We start from the raw sequence: 24,087 nt of genomic DNA, 5'->3' as shown, positions 1-24,087 counted from the left end.
CTAGAGTTCTTAATCAACCGCATGTATTACTCCTCCATTAGGACCCTTCTTTCTTCAAAGCTACTTCATCGACTATTCCTAGCATTCCACGTCAACCTTTGACATGAGTGCCATGAGACTGGTACTCGTCTAGGAGGGGGCTAATGTTAACAATATTTTGTGAAGGCTAAAGTCAAACAAGATCAAAGTAAGATCACAGTATAAGTGTCAAAATTATTTGAGGCGGATTATTATTTTGGGAAGCTTCATTATTTTGAGCACTTGTGTATTATTGTTGTACTTCATGGACATCAGATTATTACGATTGTATTATTTTTGTGAGAGCTGAGCTCACTCCCGTGCACATTATATTTATCTCCCATATTGTATTTATCGCACTCACAAGTGGTGCGTGGCTTGTGCACATGTATTTATGATTAGATTAGCATATTCTTGGTCTATTTAGACTAAGGTACAAGCATGCTATGAGGATTGACTAACCTAGATCCCACGAAGGGGGTAGGACACCCAAAAGAGCGCACAAACCCTAATTCACAATGGTGGAAACCCTAAAACTCAAAAGGGATGCAAACCCTAACCCTAAAATGGTGTGCCATTCTAAAGAGGTGACCTAATCATAACCCTAATTTATGCCCATATAAGGGTGGAAGGTCTCAATTATATATATCCTTTTGATGTATCCATACTATAGAAGCTCCATCAGTGCAGCTATTATTTTCTTCTTCTATTCTATCATCTTGCTTCCATTGTTGAGAGTGAATGAGAGGGAGTGAGTGAGAGGTCTATTGAGTGAGGGACTGAGGGAAGGTAAAGCTCTTTGTTGTCTTCTTTCTCTTCTTCTTATTCTTCTCTACTAGCTTCTCAACTTATTGGTGTGCTCGGTGGTGGGTGGTGGATGCAAAGGAGCAACGACATTGGATCGTGTTTCTTAGGTCATGGAACCATCTTCAAGTGTCACTAAATTGATTGCTTATTACACATTCTCTATTTAATAAATTTATGCCAATAAATTAATGACTCACTTTTCTTTAAGTGTTGATGATGATCTAGCATGGCCATGAAACCATTTAGAGACTAGTATTCCTAATACATCACTTAATGGGGTGATTAGAGCACTGTGACGAGGATATCTAGTACATGCATTACAAGTTATGAAGGGGGAAAGAAGTGTCTGCCAAGTATAAGAGTGTACACAAGAACCAAGGAGCTACATATAAATAAAAATGGATTAAGTTCTAAGAAGAGGAAGTGCATTAGCGTTGTGTATATATATTTATGTGTGCATCCGGGGATGCCTAGGAACATTTACATGTATGTAATGAGCATTGCATTCATTTGGGGTCATCCTCTCCCTTACAAGTCAAGGTTTAAGGTCTTTTCTTTCATTAAGAAAGACTAGAGAGGTAATTCTCTCACTAAGAAAGATGAGAGATATGATCCTTTGGAAGTGAGGAGAGAAGTCATTTTCTCTTTCTAAGGTCTAAAATGACACAAGCCTTTGTGTGGAAATCAATCTTAAGGTTGAGGCCCAAGGCAATTTAAGAACTCTCCTTAAGGTGGTTGCATGGACCACAAGTTAAGAGTACAAGTTTGACAAGCTGTTTTTTTTTTTTCTAAAGACATGGTGAATTCATTTTTAAAATATCTCGTGATAGAAAGACGATCTCTAAAAACGGCCTACCAAGGTTATCGAAAACAACAAGATCTATAACTTTTGTATTGGACATTTTTTCATCCGAGTAACACATAGAGAGATATCTCGAAATTGGTGCTGTAGAGTAGGTCCTAGAACAACCACATCTTGCATGAAGATCAACTCAAGTATCTCTCCAAGAAGAGAAGCTCTTGAAAGCCTATAAAAGAGGAGGCTCTCCTTGGGTGTGAGAGAGGTAAAGGAAGCATCACTTTGCAATCAAGTTCCAAGAGGAGAAGAGAAGGTACAAGTGTTGCGAAAGCTCTGTTGAAATCAAGTGTTGCGGAAGCTTCGCTAAAATCAAGTTCCAAGAGGAGAAGAGAAGGTGCAAGTGTTGCAAAAGCTCTGCTGAAATCAAGATCCAAGAGGAGAAGAGAGGGTACAAGTGTTGTGAAAGGTCTATTGAAATCAAGCGCCAAGAGGAGAGCCCTACACATATTGTGTAGGAGAGAAGGAGACTCAAGAAGGATCAAAAGGTGCCAACTTCCAAGTTATGCAAGTGTTAGCTGGTTGTATACCTTGCAAGAAACTGTGATCTTGTCTCCAAGATCTACAAGTAAGAATTGGTTTATGTGTAACGGAGGAGCTTGCTCCTTGTCAATAATATAACTCCATAAGGGGGGGGGGGGGGGGGGGGGACTGGCCCATCTTCTAGTCCCTAATGTGTTGTCAATTTCTATATATATATATATATACATCTTTCTTTTCTCTCTCTATGTCAGCATAATATTCACCATATATATTTTAAGTATATAAGAAAGTTGAGCATGTATCTCGAATATTATAATAGTGGTACCAGAGCATATCTCTTTGCTTTTCTCAAAGTAAAGGCAATCCTTGCAAGGAGAAGGTAAAGATGGCAACTGATGAAGCACCTACAAGTGAGCAATTATAGGCTCAATTGATAGAGTACCGTAGCTTGTTGGAAATTCCCAATGTACGTCAATTGATTGACAGCTTAAGGGCAAGGGAAGAAGCTACTTATGAAGCACCGAATCCTCCAAAAGATGGTGATACTCGAGGAAACACATTGGACCAATTGATGGTGAAGGTGCAAAGCATCCAATTGCAGAGAAGCTTCCTAGAAGGAAGAAGGACTCTCGGGTCAAGAAGAGTAAAAAGACATCACCTTGAGTGAGGCGAATAAGGAGGAAGTCATCTCCCTCAACAACCAGCTACTCCCCTGATTACTCAAGTTCCTCCTCCTCCTCATAGTCCTCTAGTTTCTACTCTCTTGGTTCTAAGTCTCGTGCAATCCGCAAATGGACAAAGAGAGACCATAAGAAGAGCAAGCTTAATAAGACTAAGACTTTCAAGTCTGGGGATAAGGACGTAAAGTTTGACTCTTACTTCGGTAAGAGAGGCCTGTTAAGGCGTTAGCCTTTGTCAGGAAATTTGAAGTTGCTTTTTCTTATGGTAATTTCTCAGAAAAGTCCAAGCTCGGGCATGTAGGCATGCACTTGAAAGACACTACTAGCAATTGGTAGTTGATTCTCATTTTGGAGGGAAGGAAACCTACGACTTGGGAAAAGTTCAAGAAGAAGTTTTATGCTTAGTTCTTGCCTCCTGATTTCGAGAATGATGTCAATAAGGAGTGGGATTGGCTAGGCCAGTGAGAAGGTCATTAGTTATGTGGACAAGTTTTGGTCTACTCTTCTCAAGGTTACTCCTTTCATGGAGATCAGTGAGATGAAGAGAGGAAAAGGAAGTTTGAAGCTAGCCTACTCCCTCATTTACATAGAACCATGAAGGTGTATCCACATGAAACATTATCTCGCATGATAGAGTCTGCCATCATAGAGCTGAAAGTTTGCATACACCTTGTACATCTCGAAAGTTGGAGATGAGTTCTTATAGAGCTAGACACGAGTAGCTCTATTAGCACAAGCATCTCTCACCCTTTGAGATACAAAAGTACAAAGAGGAAGGAAGGTGCTTTCTTTGTGGTGAGTTAGGGCATATGAAGCTTGATTGTCCTCACAAAAGAAAGGAAGAAAATGTGGTTAAAGATCCTTCTCCACCATCCTCAAATTCTATTCCGAATGTGCAAGCTAACACTCATTCAAATGAGAAGAAAATACAACTCTTAAAGGGTTGGGGGACACTCAGCAATCAACGAGTTTTGATACTCTTTGATCTAGGGTCCACAGATAATTTTGTATCAACAGATACTATTGAAAGACTACAAATTCCATTGGATCGATTGTGTACACCAATTGGATTAGGTTCAGCATTTGAAGGACTTACAACCAATTCTACTCCTATCCAGGGGAAGTTGAATCTTAGAATTGGGAATTACCGTGACCAATAATCTTTTCTACTTGCACCCATTGGTAACTGTGATGTTATCACCTAGGTATGCCTTGGCATTATAAGATTAGACATCTTCTCGATTTTGTTAAGAAGACCCTTACATTTCAATTCAAGGGTTGGAACATAGTATACATTGCTGATGCTGGAGATTGGCATGTGCCAATGGTTAGTCATGTTAGCATTTCTAAAGAAATGAAGAAAGCTATTTCTGCGTACATGATTTTTGTAAGAGAGTCAAAAGAAGCTAATGACTCAAGGGCACTTGATGTCTCTAATGAACACACAATACCAACTAATGCTTCTAAGTCTCATACTTAAAAAGAACCCCTCTCTTCAATTGATCAAGCCAAACATGATTTTATTAAACAATATGAAGATTGTTTTAGTGATTCACTCTCAGGAGAGTTACCTCCTAAGTGCTCGAAAGATCACACAATTGATCTTATCCTAGGTAGTTCACCACCTAACCTACCACCTTATCAAGTAAGTGCAAGTCAGCAAGAGGAGATCCTAAAACAAGTAAATGAACTGTTGGAAAAAGGTTAGTTCACAACCTAGCTCTTCTAGATACTGCTCTCTAGTCTTACTTGTTCAAAAGAAAGACGGTTCTTTCCGTATGTGCATAGACTATAGATCTTTGAACAAGATCACAATCAAGAATCGTTTTCCTATCCCAAGGATAGATGATATCTTGGATAAGTTGCAAGGGGTTAGTATCTTTAGTCGCATTGATGTCAAGAGCGGCTATCACTAGATACGGATAGCACCTAAAGATGTTCATAAGACAGCTTTTCGTACAATGTTTGGACTATACACGTTTTTAGTCATGCCATTTGGTTTAACTAATGCACCCACCACATTCAATCGAATGATGGGGAGAATTTTCAGACCTCACTCAAAGTTCACAGGTGTCTTCTTTGATGACATTCTAATATTTTCACGGTCTGAAGAAGAGCATAGAAAACATATATCTATTGTTTTTCAAGAGCTTCGCAACCATAGACTACAAGTCAATGCTAAGAAGAGTGAACTTTTCCTTTCGGAAATTCATTACTTGGGCCATATTGTTTCTCACAATTTGGTGAGAATGGATCATGAGAAGATTCGAGCCATTGTTGAATGGCCTACACCTACTTCTGTATATGAAGTTAGAAGTTTTTTGGGCCTATGTTCATACTACAGGAGGTTCATACGAGGTTTTGCGTATGTTGCATCTCCTCCACATGACCTTACTAAGAAGCGAATGCCTTTTCGCTGGGGATCAAGGCAACTACAAGCCTTTGAAAGAATTAAGTTTCTTGTGACTCAAGAACCAGTTCTCATAGTTTCGGATCTTCAAAAACCTTTTGAAGTTCACTGCCATGCTTCTGGGGATTGTATTGGAGCTGTGCTTAACCAAGAGCATCATGCAATAGCATTTGAGAGCCAACGCCTCAAGGATCATGAGCTACATGCTCCAGTATATGAGAAAGATCGTATGGTTGTGGTACATGCTCTTCAAGTATAAAAATGCTATTTATTTGGTGCAAATTTTGTTATTAAAATAGATCACCAAAGTCTAAGATACTTCCTCACTTAGAAGAAGCTCTCAAAGAAACAAATGCGATGGGCAAATTTCTTATCTATGTTTCATTTTCAAATCCTTCATACATCTAGAACTAAGAATGTGGTAGCAGATGCTCTATCATGGTGACCTCAAGTGAATGCAATCACAACTATTTACCATAACGAGTTCATGGATTTACCTAAAATATATGCAAGTAATCCCCGACTTCTCAACCATATGGGATCAACTTAACTCAGGTCAATCAATTGCACCTTACTCGATTCGAGATGGATATTCATATTATCATCAAGCAATTTGTATAGCATTACCATTGAGACACAAGGTAATGGATGAAGCACGTGCATCCCCATATGCTGAACATAGGGGTATTCTACCCACTACTCAAGCATTGGAAATATCTTTCTTTTGGCCCACTCTTAAAGCTGACATTGAAAGGTATGTCCACGAGTGCAAGATATGCCAAAAAGTAAAGTATGACAGGCATAAACCACCTAGTCTACTGAAGCCATTACCTATTCCCAATGAGCCTTAGGAAAGTATAGCTATGGACTTTATCATGGAGCTTCCTCGCACACAAGCAGGTAACAATGCAATCTAGACTATCATTGATAGATTTAGTAAGTGAGCTCACTTTATACCTGTGCGAAAGATAATCAAAGCCGATCATATGGCTAAGCTATTCATTGCTCATATTTTCAAGCATCATGGCATACCTAAGTCCATTATAAGTGATCGAGATCCCTGTATGAGCAGCCTCTTTTGGCAAGCTCTCTTCGAGAACCTCGAGACAAAGTTAAAATTTTCATCCTCTTATCATCCTCAAACGGATAGGCAAAGTAAAAGTGCTAATTATACTGTTCTCGACCTTTTGAAATCCTATGTCTTTGATAATCAAAGAGAATGGAAAAAGTATTTGCCTTTAGTAGAGTTTGCATACAATAATATGGTGCACTCTAGTACTAGTAAGGCACCCTTTGAGATCGTCTATGGTAAGCCTCATTTACCACCCATTCTTCTTATGAAGGATAAGATCTTTGCAGTAGATGAGTTTGTTAGAGACATTGATACAACTTTCACTCAAGTAAAAACTGATATCCAAAAGACATAAGAGAAGCATAAACGCGAAGCTGATAAGCATCATTGTAAGTTAGGTCTCAAGTTGGGATAGTATGTTCTTCTTAGGTTTGAGAAAGCTCGCTTGAAGAAGTAGAAAGGCCAAAAGGGTAAAGTGATTAAGCTTTCTAATCGCTATTATGGCCCTTTCAAGATCACAGATAAGATCAACGATATGACTTTTTGTTTGAATCTATTAAGTCATTGGAACATTCATAATGCTTTCCATATAAGTTTGCTACGTCCCTATATTAGAGAACCTCCAATGGAACCAATCAAGGAAGATTTACCTGACATAGAAGAAACATAAGAGTTATGTGTGCCTGAAAAAATTTTACACTGTCAAGACAATACTCTAAGGTCAGGTAAGGTATTACGGAAGTATCTGGTTAAGTTTGAGAATTATTCCCCATTGGATGCTCAGTTTTGATTGAGAGAGAACTGCAAGACTTTCTAGATCTTCTTAAGGACTATGTATCCCCTCTACAGTTGAGATCAACTGTTTAGAAGCTAGAGGGATGTCACTAAATTGATTGCTTATTACACATTCTCTATTTAATAAATTTATGCCAATAAATTAATGACTCACTTTTCTTTAAGTGTTGATGATGATCTAGCATGGCTATGAGACCATTTAGAGACCAGTTTTCCTAGTGCATCACTTAATGGGGTGATTAGAGCACTATGACGGGGATATCTGGTACATGCAATACAAGTTATCAAGGGGGAAAGAAGTGTCTGCCAAGTGTAAGAGTATACACAAGAACCAAGGAGCTACACATAAATGAAGATGGATTAAGTTCTAAGAAGAGGAAGTGCATTAGCATTGTGTATATATATTTATGTGTGCATCCGGGGATGCCTAGGAACATTTACATGTATGTAATGAGCATTACATTCATTTGGGGCCATCCTCTCCCTTACAAGTCAAGGTTTAAGGTATTTTCTTTCATTAAGAAAGACGAGAGAGGTAATTCTCTCACTAAGAAAGACGAGAGACATGATCCTCTGGAAGTGAGGAGAGAAGTCATTTTCTCTTTCTAAGGTCTAAAATGACACAAGCCTTTGTGTGGAAATCAATCTTAAGGTTGAGGCCCAAGGCAATTTAATGAACTCTCCTTAAGGTGGTTGCATGGACCACAAGTTAAGAGTACAAGTTTGACAAGCTGTTTTTTTTTTCTAAAGACATGGTGAATTCGTTTTTAAAATATCTCGTGATAGAAAGACGATCTCTAAAAACGGCCTACTAAGGTTATCGAAAACAATAAGATCTATAGCTTTTGTGTTGGACGTTTTTTCATCCGAGCAACACACAGAGAGATATCTCGAAATTGGTGGGGTAGAGTAGGTCCTAGAACAACCACATCTTGCATGAAGATCAACTTAAGTCTCTCTCCAAGAAGAAAAGCTCTTGAAAGCCTATACAAGAGGAGGCTCTCCTTGGGTGTGAGAGAGGTAAAGGAAGCATTACTTTGCAATCAAGTTCCAAGAGGAGAAGAGAAGGTGCAAGTGTTGTAGAAGCTGTGCTGAAATCGAGTGTTGCGGAAGCTCCGCTAAGATCAAGTTCTAAGAGGAGAAGAAAAGGTGCAAGTGCTGTGGAAGCTCTATTGAAATCAAGTGCCAAGAGGAGAGCCCTACACATATTGTGTTAGGAGAGAAGGAGACTCAAGAAGGATCAAAAGGTGCCAACTTCCAAGTTGTGCAAGTGTTAGCCGGTTGTATATTGTGCAAGGAACCGTGATCTTATCTCCAAGATCTACAAGTAAGAACTTGTTTATATGTAACGGAGGAGCTTGCTCCTTGTCAATAATATAACTCCACAAGGGGGGGACTAGCCCATCTTCCAGTCCCTAGTGTGTTGTCAATCTCTCTCTCTCTCTCTCTCTCTCTCTCTCTCTCTCTCTCTCTCTCTCTCTCTTTACATCTTTATTTTCTCTCATCTGTTCTCTCTCTGTGCAAACATAATATTCACCATATATATTTTAAGTATATAAGAAAGTCGAGTGCGTATTCTCGAATATTATAACATCGAGCCTTCAAGCTTTCAGACTACAACACGGGAAGGTAAGTTGGTGAGTTCACCACACCTAGAAGCTAGTCTTGTGTTCTTGCTTTTTTGGTTTGGAGAGAAAGATGCTTGGTTAGTTAGAGCAGAGTGTTGAGAGACAAGGTGAGAGATTGTCATCGAAGTGAGTTGTAGGTTCTGAAACAATAGAGTCCATCCAAAGTCCCAATTGTTGATTTGTTTGGCTCAACAAAAGATTTGCACAGTCACTCCACTCATAAAATATATACATGCGCAAAGTCTAACCCTTCACACGTTTGGACCGTTTCAAACCATGAGTATTATTAAGATGGACATCAAAGTCACCATCTCGAAAGTTGTCATGTGTGTTCTCCAAAAAGAAATTGTAAAGAACACAACAAGTGACAATGTACATAGGAACACGATCTAGCCAAACACCTATGTCTTGTAGGATGTGCCGATGGATCTTCAGTATTCCAAAAGCATTCTCGATCTGCATGCAACCCCTAGATAGGTGTCGATTGAATTGCTTCTAATCACCAGTTGTTCTTGGAGGATGGGAGTTCTTAAGGGGGGTGATGAGATGTGTGCAAGCCCTATATCTAGAGTGTGCTACTCCTCCAATGTGAATGATTGGGTTTTGCAATACTAAGCGGTTCCTTAAAGTGCTTGTGGATGGATGAAGCTTTCCAATGGCCCACGTCATTGGCACCACCAGGTGCTACCACACAAACATCCCAAATGTGCCTATGTACATCACATATTGCTTGAAGAAGCATGGAGTGGAAGTGGAGCCTACACCTGTACTCTGTAGGTATGGGCAACGCATGGGACAAGAACGAAGACGCAGATGAACGCCCCAAGAAATAAAGATGCCGCTTAGACTCCAACAACAGCAAAATCAAGTATAGACGCCCCAATCGCTCAGCACAATCCATGAGAAGACTAGTAGAGAGAGAGAGGGAGGCAGGGAGGGAGAGAACCGATTGCGGGAAAGACAATGGGGGAGAAGGAGCGAAATTGTTGCTGGCCGAGAGAGAGTCTGTGTGTGCGCGCCTGCCGATTATGGGAAAGACAATGGGGGAGAAAGAGACATTGTTGATGGCTGCGGGGGAGAGAGAGAGAGAGAGAGAGAGAGGTGTGGATTGCTTTATCTTACCTACGGGGCGGGGGGGGATGGAGAGAGTGTGTGTGGGGCTTGGAGAGAGAGAGAGAGAGAGAGATGGCGATGCCTCTGCCAATACGCTGCAGGTTAAAATACGAGGCTGGAACGCCTGTAGCAGATGGCGCCTGAGATGGGTCGCGGGCAGAGAAGCGGCTTGAATTTTGCCGCTGGTACCACTCACTTTAACGGTCACAATACCCCGTCGAAAAAGGCCTGGCCCAACTCACCCAGTGCATCATGTGCGCCTGTTCTTGGTTTGTCGCAGGCCTGGAATTTCGCCAGTTTAACCCCAAGAGACGAACGCGGTTCGTCATCTGCGCAGGCTTTGAACGACGTGTTTTGGAAATCAGACGGGTATTCTGGGAATAATTAGGGCGTCCCTGAGCGGCAGAGCCTCTCTGTACGTCCGATCCATGGCAGCTATTCTCGTGAATATTCACTATCCTTGCAGTAGCAGTAACGCAAAGGTAGGATTCGTCTTGTTTTCCGGCACACAAGCCATGAAAGTGAGAGGAAAAATGCTTGGTCACAATCATCACCATCTAGTCTCATCTACAAGAAACAGAGAAGGGGCCCTTCCACACTCAGGGAAGGAGTGCTTCGAGGATGGAGAAACACAAGAAGAAGACAAAGATGGACCCAGGATGAAGCAGTAGATGAACTCTTCTGTGCAGGAAAGATAGCAAATGATGCCGAGAAGCACAACGCCTGTCCCTGACAGAGCATTCAAGGATGGTCAACATGATACTCGCGGGCCTGGCACTCTAATTGGTTTCCTGAAGGCTTGTGCCAGGCATAAAGACTTACACAAAGGCAGCAAAGTACATGCTGCTATTGTCAAGAAAGGTTTGCTGGAGAAAAATCCTTCTATTGGCAATGCCTTGATCAATATGTATGCCAAATGTAGCTCACTTGAAAAAGCGAAAGAAGTATGTGGTTTGCTTCCAGCTCGGAATGTAGTCTCTTGGAATGCACTGATTGCAGGATATGCCCAACATGGGCATGGCACACAGGCACTGCAGTGTTTTGAACAAATGCGACTGGAGGGCCTCTATGCAGATGCAATCACCCATGTTTGCATCTTGAAAGCATGTGGCAACATAGGTGCTGTAACCAAGGGCCAAGAAATGCATGCAGAGATCGTTATAGAGGGGTTGCTGGAGAAAGATGTTATGGTAGGCAATGCGCTAGTGGATATGTATGCAAAATGTGGTTTACTTGCAAAAGCTCAGGAAGTGTGTGATAATCTGCCAACTCGAAATGTAGTAACATGGAACACGCTTATCACAGGATATACTCAACAAGGGCATGGTGGAAAAGCTTTGAAATGTTTTGAATTGATGCAGGTGGAGGGTCTTTTTCCTGATGTAGTCACCTTTGTTTGCATCTTGAAAGCTTGCGGTACCATAGGAGCCATAGACAAGGGCCAAGAATTGCATGCTGACATTGTGCAAGGGGGGTTGCTGATTAAAGAGCTTGTTGTTGGTAATGCATTAGTAGATATGTATGCTAAATGTGGGCTGGTTGCTAAAGCTCAAGAAGTGTGTGACAAGCTTCCAGTCCGGGATGTTGTCTCATGGAATGCATTAATCACAGGATATGCACATCATGGACCTGGTGAGCAAGCACTCAAATGCTTTGAACGAATGCAACATGAGGGTTTGTCTCCAAACAGGGTTACTTTTATTTGCATGTTGAAAGCATGTGCCAGAATAGGAGCTGCAGACAGGGGCCAAGAATTACATGCTGAGATTGCCGGAGAGGGATTGCTGGAGAAAGACAGTGCACTTGGTACTGCGCTAGTAGATATGTATTCCAAATGTGGACAGGTTGCAAAAGCACAAGAAGTATTTGATAAGCTTCCCAGTCGGAATTCAGCTTCATGGAATGCATTAATCACAGGATACACCCAACATGGGCAAGGAGAACAAGCGCTGAACTGTTTTGAACGGATGCAACTTGAGGGCCTCTCCCCAGATATTATCACCTTTCTTTGCGTCTTGAAAGCCTGTGGCAGCATAGGAGCAGCAGACAAGGGTCAAGAAATACATGCTGAGATTGTTAGACAGGGTTTGCTGGAAAAAGACATTACTGCTGGTACAGCCTTGATAGATATGTATGCCAAATGTGGCCTTGTTGCAAAAGCACAAGAAGTGTGTGATAAACTTCATTTTCGAAATGTAGTCTTGTGGAGTGCACTTATAATAGGATATGTTCAACATGGGCATGGTGAGAAAGCACTCCAATGTTTTGATCGCATGCTGCATGAGGGCCACACTCCAGACGCAATCACCTTTGCTAGTGTCTTGAAAGCCTGTGGCAGTGTAGGAGCCATAGAGAAGGGTCAAGAATTACATACTAAGATTGCGAAAGAGGGTTTTCTCCAGAAAGATGCTGTTGTTGGCACGGCATTGGTAGACATGTATATCAAATGTGGGCTACTTGCTAAAGCTCAGGAAGTGTTTGATGCACTTCCAGCTCGGAATGTAGTTTTATGGAGTGCATTGATTGCTGGATATGGCCTGCTTGGGAAGGCTGACAATGTTTTCCATTCATTTGACAAAATGATAGCAGAAGACATAGAACCAGACTTGATCACATTTACAATAGTGCTTAATGCATGCAGTCATACAGGCTCACTAGAGAGGGGTGAGATGTACTTTAAGATGATGACAGTTTATGGCTTCATTCCAACTTTAGAGCACCATGCTTGCATGGTTGATCTCTTTGCCCGTGCTGGCCATTTAGACAAGGCGATAGCAGTTATCAAGGAGATGCCGTTTCCTGCTAACCTTACAATGTGGTACACTGTGATGGGTGGTTGCCGAAAATGGAGAAATTTGAAGCTTGGAGTGTTGGCTTTTGAACGTGCACTGGAACTGGATGAAAAGAATGCTGCAGCTTATGTCTGCATGATTAATATTTACACAGACGCAGGCAGACAAGAGGATGCAGCCAAGGTTGAGGCTATGAGAGTAAGAAATCAAGCATGGAAAAAGCCAGGATGCACTTGGTTGATTGATGCCTAGCAATATGATCCGACAACTTTTTGTTGAAGATGAGGCACTTACAAGACATGAGGAGATTTAAGGTTGTTGCTCCTCAAATTTGACATTTTGTGAATTCCACTGTTGCATTTGCTCTTGAAGTTGCACCTTACAGTTATGGCATTCTGGTGGCTGTCATTCACATTTATTGCTTGTCTTAAATGGAGGATGCCAGCACCATATATCCAGTCTTGAGCCTGGTGTGAAAACCTTTATGCTACTTGGAAGTGTGGACACCTCACCAATTAGACTTTTTAAGGATGAAAATGCCAAGCAGTGCCTGTTGGAGCATCCATTTCAGGCATGCAGTAATAAAGCATTTAGTCAGCATCATATCTTTGGTTTTCTGATTAGGTGGAGTGAGGTTTCTTACACCGAGTCTCTTTTAATATTTCAGAACTGCAAGGAGATGTGGCCATGCTATACTCATATTACTAGTTAGATATGTGGAATCAACTCTTCATAAGATGCACCATGGTCTTGATGGTGATTTGCACGGGATATTGGTAGTGCTTGATAGTAAACTGCATTGTGATGATGTTGATATGCAAGCTCTTTGGATTGATCTCCTAGAAGGGCCATCGATTGATAAGGGGCTGAATGAGACAAAGAGACTTTGCTTTGCGCCAAAATGATGTGTCATAGAATCAAAGGTATAGAAATTTAAAAAACATGTGAACGCATCATCAGATTTAGGGTTGTAGGAATGTAAGTACACAGCTCAGAGAAGAGGAAGGATGAGAACATACAACTCAAAGTGTATTGAGAGGTGCGTAAAGAGAAAATTTACAAGACTAAGTATGCCCTAAAGTGTATATGCATATATACAAGGCTGGGGAAAAAAGCACCCCTAAAGTGAATAGGCATATATGCATATCACTATTGAAAATGGTAACATATCCCTCCTGGGAGTGATGTGGTGAACAAGAGCTAGCGCTCGTATATAGGAAAGTGTAAAAGCCAAGTGAATTGGATCAATTCAAAAAGGGGAGTAGTAAGCCCAAAGCTTTGCGGAAAGCTTCGAACTTGTCAGGAGGCAAAAGCCTTTATGAAAAGATTTGGAAGGTTGTCTTGTGTTGGCACATAGCCCAAGCTAATCTCTTTGTAGAGTCTCTCCTTGACGTAACGATAGTGCACCTCAATGTGCGTAGTACATGTATGGAATGTTGGATTCCTCGTAATTGCTAATACCCTCTAACTGTCAGTGAAGATAGTGTCAAATACTCAAATTAGTCAAAAGGCATCTAAGTTAAGCATACGTAATCATAGTCGTGAAAGTCGTCCTATACTTAGCTTTACAACTAGAAGTGACTACAGTGGACTACTTACTCAATCATGATATACATGAGCTACCAAGCATAAAGCAAAAATCACTTGTGGATACAAGAGTCTCAAAATTTGAAAAAGTATGTTAAACTGATGATAAAGCTTTCCCTTGGGATAGAGCAACCTAAGGTGTAGAGTACCACTTGAATATCGAAAGATTTACTTCATTGCATGTCAATGCTTAGTGCTTGGGCTATACATAAACCAGCTCATCTGTGACATTGTAGATTGAATGTCAAGTCTCATAATGCATGCATAAATCAAATATCCGTCAACTTGCTAATAGAGAAAGACATCAAACCTCCAGCACCATGAAGGCTCAACTTCAAACTTGTCTCATGGGGGTAGTAATAGGTTTGTAGTCCTCAAGATCAACTCTTTGGAATATCTTCACATAATTTGTTTGGCACAAAGCAATACCTCCATCATACAACTTGAACTGAATGCCTAAATTTAACATGTCAAAAGTTGAGTTCAACTTGGTCTTAAAATTGGCAATATGTGTCTCATTAGGACCAGTGAGTAACATGTCATAGACATAAACCATAATGATCAAAGGCACATCACTCTTATATTTGACATATAAGGTGCTCTTAGTTAAACTATTCTAAAACCACATGCATTCAAGTATATATGTCTTCTCATATCAAGCCCGAGGAGCTTGCATTAGACCATACAATGCTTTTACACTTTCTTATGTAAATCACCATTCAAAAATGTAGTTTTTATGTTCAATTGATAACGTCCCAACCATTATGAGTTACTAATGCACAAATGCTATAAATAGTTATCATACGAGAAGTAGGAATGAAGTGCTCATCAAAATCAATGCCCATTTGCTAAGCATAATCCTTTGCTACAAGTCTAGCTTTGTAGCATCGAGTACTACCATCTGGTTTGTGCTTTAACTTGTAAACCCACTTGGTGTCAATAGTCTTCTCATCAAGGAGCAAATCACTTAAGAATCAAGTATCATTTTTTAGAATAGCATCATATCCAGATTGCATATAGCAACCATTCAAATTTTTAAACTTTGTGTCTCTTCAAAAGACAAGATTATTCTTATCACACAGACTAGAACAACCAATGCATATAACAATCCGATGCACAAGAGGCACTATGAGAGCCCGAATGAGCATGACTAGTCAATGATACATCCAACTTACTATGACACAATGTTTGCACCAGCCAATTGGAAATAGTCCTAGACTGCTCTACTCTCTTTTCAAGAAGTGCATCATTTACATCTGCATTAGAAAATAGACTAATCTACGTTATCATGAAAAACTTACATAGGCTGAAAACTATCTCATTTGGTGCTAAATGTGATTGCACACAACTAAAAAGAGGCAACGAAGTCTCATAGATATCCTATGAGTGTACATACGTCCCTTTTGTACATGAAAATAAATGTTGAATAGCATCTTTCACAAAGACAACATCATGGCTGATGTTGATCAAGATACACTTACTTTGTGGATGGTATAACTTATAATATTTGCTTTCACTACTGTACCCAACAAAAATGCATTTCACAGCCTTGTCATCCAACTTCTTGCATTGTTGCGTTGGTACCAAAGCATAATCCAAGCAACCAAAAACACGTAAGTGAGTCACATGTAGCTTTTTGCCACACCAAGCCTCATACACAGTGATAGACTACAAAGCCTTAGTGGGACACCTATTAAGTATATGGGTTGTATATGAAATAGCCTCAATTCAGAAACTGTGGCAAAAGCTTGACTCTTAATCATACATTGTGCCATCTCCATGAGTAAATATGGTTTTTTTTCTCAACTATACTATATGGTTGTTTAAGCAAGATAGTAGTAAATTTTCAATATTTCTTGTGATGGAACTATGAAATTTCTCTCTCATCCCTTGGGTGCTATCTCTCAAGTTATCTTAGTAAAATTCAACCATTTGAGTCATCCGAGGTGGAGATATTGGAAAATCTCCACTATGAACCCTGATTTAGAGTAGATTTTAGGGTTTAATTGCCCATGCAATTTGTGGGAAAAACGTTATTGGGGGCTAGTGGAAGTCATTCCAGCCATTATGAGAGAGAAGAAGGCTATTAGAGAGTAAGGAGATGCTACTGATGTGATTTGCAACCACTTGGGACCATTCCTACAGCTAGGTTCAGGTGACAATAGTCCAAGGTCCTTCTAATGCAAGTGATAGCATATATGAAGGGATAGCAGTCTTTCTGGTAGTCCTAAGGTGCAGGTGACAGCTTTCATGGCTATTTAAGTAGGGTAGTAGTAGTTTTTCAGCATTTCTTGCAATGAAACTTTCAAATATATCTCTCTACAACATTCTCTCTCATCCCCTAGCCATCTCTCAAGTTATCTCGGTAAAAATTCATCCATTTGAGTCATTAGAGTTGGAGACATTAGAAAAACTTTGTTGTAAACCCTAATTTAGAGTAGAAATTAATGTTTGATAGCCACCTTGAGATGCATGCTCAGAATTGAGGGCCTAATGCTTAAATTCCAATATCTGAAATTGAGAAATTTCATGGAGATTTAAGAGGCTAGCCAACCAATGTCAGATTTGAGACTAGATTTGTCTTTCAAGGAGTAGGGTGAAGGCCAATCCCTAGGCAAAACTAAGGGGCAATTTGGTTTGGAGGCTTGTTGGTTAGTTTTGACAGTAAGAGGCACTTGGATTAGTGAAGGAGACCAGAGGATCTCAATTGTACTCTTTCCATCTGCAATATAAGATAAAGAAATACCATAAGGGGCACCAATTTTGGAGGCAACAGGGAGTCCAATGTCCAAGATTAAGTGGTAGCATTTGCATTTTTAGTCTATGTGAATTTTATGCTTGTTGTAATTAGTGTTAAATCCGATCATTACCACCCTATTCGAGGAGGAAGGGTGGTTTCACATTTACAATAGTCATCGTAATTTTTCCAACTCCTTTGATAGGGTAAAAGCACATGTCACAGTATTGAACAATGTGCTTAAGAGAAGTGAACGGACTACATAAAGAAGTAATATGCTTTGTGACACCACTGTCAAAGTACCATGCATAAGAATCCATAATAGAAATGTAGGAATCCTATAGAGAGAGTGGTAACTACATTATGTACTAAATGCCCTCTCTGTATCTTGCACAACATTTACAAATTTTAACTTAGAAGGATATGCATCTACAAGCATCCATACTAGCCTCTTCCTTCTTTGCCTCTTTTGCAACCAATTTAAGACAAACCTCAATGACATGATATTTTTCCTTACAGTACCTGCAAAGCATTAGACTCTCTTTTTTCTTCTCATTCTTATCAACCTTCTTTGTCTGCATAGCATTTGCATATTTTTGCTTACTAGTAGAAAGGAAAGCTTTTCTTTGTCTTTCTAACTAGCCACAAAAGCTTGATCTACAATACACATAATGGACCCGTTTTCCCTAGATTGTTCTTACTGCAACAAAACAAAAACCAACTCATAAAAAATGACAAAGCATTTGAATTGCCTTTCATCATAAAACGATACATTAGGGGAGTTTTGAGATCTTGAAAAAGCCCTATAAGAGATCCTAAAGAGAGAAAATATTTGGGGATTATCAAATCATTTTATGGATTTTTAAAAGTCTATTTTTTGATAAATAAGCATATCTAAAATCATAAAATAACACTATCATAACATTATTATGGCTTATATCAAATTTAGAAATCTAAGCCTTCATAATGGTGACAATGATTGGTGCAATAATGATCAACCTTTTATCATAAAAGTAATAATGAATACTCAATTTTTGAATGTTTTTGACTTTTTCTTGTCTCCCTCCATCCTCGTTTCCTTTTTCCTTTCTCCTCCTTACTAGTTTCTTCCTCGTTCTTCTTCTTTTCCAAGTTCACATATTTTTCTGATATTGATATTCAAATCACATCATAGCTACAAATCAAAAGCTCTTTATTATCTTTGCATTCAGCTAGAATATAAGTATGAACCTATCTTAAAAAGAACAAAACTCAACATTGTTTCAGAGTCCTTGAAGGAAATAAAAAACTTGATCTTTGTTTGGATGCAAGGTTTGTAGAAATTACACAGCACAGTAGACATAATCTAAGCAAGGAGTAGAGAACACACATCAAATGTAAAAAGAATAGAGACTTCTTTAATTTCAAATGAACTAATACAAAGATGGCTCATCACCCGTGCACTTCCACTATGAAGCTTAGATGGCAATCTAGACAGATGATATGTGAAGAGCTTAAGGGTAGTTGGAAGAACTCTAACTTGGTGAAAGATAGATTGACGATGGCTTTAGAAGGGTCTTCCTTTTTTAGCCCGAGAAGGTAGTCTAATCGGCATATCCGACCATATTATGAACCTTCCCTAGTCAGCTAGGGAATATTTCCTTTATCGTGGGCCGGGGGCCCTCGGACCCCAAAATAGGGGCCCTTGATAACTCCCAATCCCTGCAACTCGATGCATTGTGCCGTCTCAATTACTCCCAGCATAACTACTCTATCTAACCTAAGGGCTAGATTCACAAAGGTCACCTTTTTGCCATCCTGTCACATAGACCTCATTTGACATAGAAATCAAGACCCACCCAATGTTCATGCTCACATATGGCTTCTCCTCATGATGGGGGCCTTACAACTTAGAGCACCATGGATCATCGGTGGCACCTTATGAGGATGGGCCATTGAGCATATCTAACACCCCGCCCTCAATGTCCTGAACTACATTCTCAGCCCAACATCAAGTCTTTGAAGATGAATTCGAAGGAGATCCTTCATAAGAGCTTTGGTGAAGATATCTACCCTATTCTCATCAATTGGATAACTCCACTATCCCATCCTCGATCAAGCCATGCACATAGTGATAATGGATCTCAATGTGTTTAGTGCATGCATGAAAATTGGATTATTTGGCAATGGCCATGCAACTCTTATTGCCATATCTTAGCACTGTTGGATCTTTGTCCTATACTCCGATATGCCATAGGATCCTCCTTAACATACTATTTCACATGTGTTAACCTCAGCACAAGAAGAAAGTGAAAAGTCAAGACCTAAAAGAGGTGGCCCAAGAGGAAATCAGACACTATGAAAGCAAAGGGAAACGACCGAAAGTACAAGGGCGGCCTCAAAAGCTAAGTCAAAGGTAGAAGCGCACTCTTAAGTGCAAGGTGCCCCTAAAACTTTTTGTAAAAGAGCACCAGGCTCCCTCCTGTGTAAATTGTAAAGGTAGATGGGAAGTAGAAAGGAAGCTAGGAAGATAGGAGGACAATGGAAAAGAGGGCCTAGGCCACGACCGTGTAAAAAAGGGGATAAGGGGATGACAGCCCAAAAGGAATTTAGGGTTTTATATATAAAGTTGAAAAGTAAATGAAGAGCTCATTCTTTGGTGTATGGCAAAAGTGGACTCATCTTCTTCTCTCCTTCTCTTCTCTTTGCTTGTTTGTGAGTGCTTGAGGAAGGGAGTGTGAGTGAGTGAGGGAGTGAGTGTGTGAGGGTGAGGGATCTTGGAGGTGAAGCTCTCCATCATCTCCTCTCTTCTTCTTCACTTTTCTTCTCTTCTTTTATCTCACACATAGCTATGGAGAATGGAGCTTGGAGGAGGATGCTTGAGGATGCTTGAGCGGAGCTACCAGAGTGCTTGAGGGAGGAGGCAACTCGTTTGGGCATCAAGATAAGCTCACTACACCCCGATAGGATCGAAGGAATGTCTGATAGGTGAGAGATAGCCGTAGGTGCTCACTTGAAATACTTGAAAGAATAAGCTATCCGTGGGTCTTGGTGGTCGTGAGCTCGCCTCTACATTTTGGTTCCGTTGGACCAATGGATTCAAGCTTGAGTGCTTGTGTGCCTCAAATCGAGCATCGAAGTAAGGGTTTTGTCCCCAAATTAAAGCTTGAGTTAGATAAGTATTTTTGGTTTTTGATGATTAGTTGAGTTGTAGAAATCATTTCAATAGTTTGCTTTTGATTTTTTTGCATTTAGAGTAGGTTAGGATTGAGAAATCATAGTGGAAAGCTTAGAGTTTCCTGTTGTAAAACATGTCCAAATAGGACATAAACAGGGAAAAAATGGAAAAAAGGAGTGCTTAGATGTGTTGGAATCGCAAAAGGGGAGTGATCGGAAGATTAAGGTTATGCCTAGCAAGGGTTTAAGACCCTGGGAGAGGCAAGGGAAAACCTCATTTGCAATCTTAGCTCTGTGTGTGTGTGTGTGTGTGTGTGAGCTTGCAAGCCACGAACTTACATTGGATTGATTGGAGCATGCCGGAATTTTTGTGAGATTTAGGTATATGAGGCCCTTGCCCCACACTCGTATTTGATTTCTGGAAAGTCTTGCCAACACAATCATAGCTTGAACTTGTAGATTTTGACCAAATAGTAGTCGAAACACGGGTTTTGATTGATCTGACGGGTTTACCAGTGCCCAATTCCCAGAATCGGACACTCATACCAAAGGCCTTGTCCAATTTTAAAAATCAAACTACTAAAATCGGACCCGCCACATCACCACTCAAACCACCCTATCCTATCCGATTCTGAGAATCGAACAGGTGAGAATCGGACTCACTACCTAACTGACTCGACTCATCCGATCCCAAAAATCAGACACATCCAAATCAGACACATCACCCCGCCCTATTGGACACACCCTGTCCAATTTTGACAATCGGACATCACCTGTCCGATTTTGATAATCATGCATACCCTATCCAATTTTGATAATCGGACATACCTGAATCGGACTAGACCAAATGAACACTGGCAAATCAGACGTCTGATTTTCAGAATCGGACCACCTTGCACAATCGGACACACATTAACAGACAAATTTGAAAATCTAACAAATCCCGAATGACGTAGAGTGCAACCCATACCAAGAGAATTCATTGAATGACACTTAGAGCCGTAGGTTGACCAACGGACCCTAATTGACCGTGAACCAACTGAATGACACGACAGAGACCTAGCAAGCAGCAAGAAAGGCCAAGAACTAAGCTTAGAGCCCATTCAAGCCACGAACACAAGCGGGAGTGCAGAAGCTAAATGGTCATCTTGTCTTCACACTTGTACTATTTTCGAGCACTTGAAGTGCATTTAAGAAAAGCTGAAAGCCTGATTGCGCACAGTGCACGAAAAAGAGTACACACAACACACACACACACACACACACACACACACAGTGACTATAAATTAAAAATTGCTTCTAATTAACAAGGAACTCACTCAGACATACCAGTAGGAGAAGACCTTGAGGTGTAGTTGGGCGATTGAAACCCCAAGCGTAGGACCAAGCTAAAGATGCAATAGAGAAGTCAAGCGCACCAAGGACAATCTCCATTGGAGAATTGGATATACCTTTTTTTTTTCACCGATTCTACGAGCCCCAGACTGGACAATCACTTTTCATGTTCACATTGACACTTCTAAGTTCAATGTAGGAGTAGTGTTGTGCCAACTTGGTGAACACAACTTAAACTATCGTGTGATCTTTGTTAGCAAACAACTCACAAATACGGAAATGAATTATTCGACAGGAGAGAGAGGGTTTAGCCATGGTGTTTGCTGTGTAAATAAGTTTTGGCATTATCTTTTGGTTGCGCTCTTTACCTTTTTTATTGACCATCAAGCCCTGCTTTACCTTGTTAATAAACCGTGCGCTACAAGATGCATAGCTCGATGGTTACTTCTACTTTTAGAATTCGACTTCTCTGTGGTTGTGCGTAAAGGAAATCAGCATTATATGGCTGACCATATGTCTCGCATCCCCACGGGAGAAGCCACTAGATAAGGCATTGCAGATGAACTACTTGATGCCCATCTATTCAGCCTATCCAGCAAAAGAGATTTGTTTAGAACTGATTTGATGCCTTATTGGGTAGATGTCCATGGGTAGATATCCAAGTGCTTGAGCATGGACTCCCTAAACAACCAATAGAAAAATCCCGACTTAGATGACTCATTCTCAAAATCCAGCCTTATTAGTTGATATCAAGCCAACTCTATCGGCTAGGGCAAGACAGATTGCTGTGTAGGTGTGTGTGCTAGCATAAAATGTACGATGCACTTCCAAAGGCACACAATGAAGAAGTGATCAACATTGGAAGCAAGTTCAAGGACAAATGGCTGACTGAGAGAGAATAGAACCCCACCCTCTGGGACAGAGAGGATGTGAAATTTTGGTAAAACAAGGTTTTTGAGGTCCCGAGATTAGCGTTGGGCTATGAGTGCCAGCCTACATGAAGAAGGCGTCTCTATGATGTAAATATGGACACTTGGGTGGCTTTCTGCAACACCCTTCCATTCGAACGCAACAACCCGACATTCATGTCATACCCCCAAAGAATGGAAGTGGATTTTGATCCTAATGTCCATGGTCGGTATGACTTCTGCGTAATCTACAACGCAAATTATACTAAGCCTGGCGAGGCCCTTATCTTCACGCCAGAAAATCTGTATGACTCTATAGTCCATTTTGTAGATGAATTCTCCTCGTTCCTCCCCGACCCTGCATTCATTACTACTTGTAAATACCTTAGGCTACTTAGAATACTACTTAGGCAAAACCCCACTCCACAAGAACACAACCTTCCACCCCTCTACTTTGATCCCAACGCCATACACAACTGCGCCATGGCTCGACTGATAATGCGCACTACTCTTCTCCCTTCATTTTGTTTATCCCTTCTAGAAGATATGAATAATAGCTGCTTTACACGTTGCAATCATCCATTTCTCTCTACCACCACTTTGCAAATCCGCCTGAACCTCAAAGGGTACTTGCAAAGTTGGCAATTCCTGAATAAGTCTCTTAGGCCCCCTTCTCTATCCCACTCGGATGACGAAGCTTAGCTCTTGTCCTGCCTATGTAATCAAAAAGAAAAAGAAAAGAGGAAAGGAAAAAAAAAAGATGAAGAAAAAAAAATGAACGAGAAAGAGAAAGAAATAAAGAAAGAAAGAAGAAAGCAAAGATGAAAAGAGAAGAAATCACAACGAACAGCAATTTACCCCACATAGGCCATAGTCATTGCACCTAGGGGTTCTCAAGTTAGGTGCATCCAATGGCTCCAATCGGCCGGCTCTATCCCTAACCCCCTAGCCTCATTTTGATTCCCCACTTCACGCTTAGGACACATCAAGGGCATGATATACCTAGGAAGGTAACACTAGACCTGCCACCCTAAGCTACATGCACTGCACCTCCCTTATGCAGAAACTAGGTCGTCAAGTGGGGGACAACACCTTCTTTTCTTTTCACGTACAAACAAAGGCTCCAACCCCCCAACTTTGGAGGCTCCATCATCCATGCAATGCGCTCGTGGCCTCCACCACCTTAACCGATTAACCAGTTTCTTCCCAAGACCAATTCCCCCAAGACCTCATCATCATTGACTCACACGACCACCCTTTTAAATCATTGAACCTTCATCAACTCAAAACTGCAAGTGTCCTGGAACTAGCACCCGTCTAGGAGGGGGTCATCTTATACGACATGTCACCATGCAGATGAAACAAAGTAGAGGAAGACAGAGGCAACCCCAATAAAAAGTTAATGAAAAAGCTCATTTGGAGCAGTGCAGGAGAAGGCAAGCTCAGAAAAAGGGGAGCTCCAACTACTTTGGCGAGGTCCTCTCAAGGATGAGGGAGGCCCTGTCAAGGATGAAGGATGCTCTCTCAAGGATGACAGAAAGCACCAAAGATTCTAGCAAGGTGCTCAGAAAGGATGGAGGTAAGCATTGAATATTCTAGCAAGGCTTTCTCAAGGATGAGGGAGAACCTCCGAAGGCTCTCGCAAGGAAAGTGCGAGTCGCAATGTAATTCATTTTATCAATATACCACACCAACATGGGCAAAGGGATA

General features: G+C 40.8%; 1 protein-coding gene across 1 annotated transcript; it reads left to right on the top strand.

Annotated features, from left to right (window-relative positions):
• The first annotated feature begins 9,466 nt into the window (after positions 1-9,466).
• Positions 9,467-14,140, top strand: LOC148018621 (pentatricopeptide repeat-containing protein At5g27110-like). Its single transcript, XM_087661632.1, has one exon. The coding sequence runs from the start codon at positions 10,564-10,566 to the stop codon at positions 12,904-12,906; it is 2,343 nt and encodes a 780-aa protein (XP_087517758.1). The 5' UTR covers positions 9,467-10,563; the 3' UTR covers positions 12,907-14,140.
• The last annotated feature ends 9,947 nt before the right edge of the window (positions 14,141-24,087 follow it).

Source organism: Lygodium microphyllum, chromosome 21, assembly GCF_053477565.2.
Source record: "Lygodium microphyllum isolate KBCC chromosome 21, Lygodium_microphyllum_v1.1.10, whole genome shotgun sequence".
NCBI classification, from domain to species: domain Eukaryota; kingdom Viridiplantae; phylum Streptophyta; class Polypodiopsida; order Schizaeales; family Lygodiaceae; genus Lygodium; species Lygodium microphyllum.
The sequence above is the reverse complement of the archived record's forward strand: the minus strand, read 5'-3'. Positions and strand labels throughout refer to the sequence as shown.

Coding starts and splice junctions, on each gene's coding strand:
- LOC148018621 (XM_087661632.1), top strand. CDS start 10,564: ATGATGCCGAGAAGCACAACGCCTGTCCCTGACAGAGCATTCAAGGAT.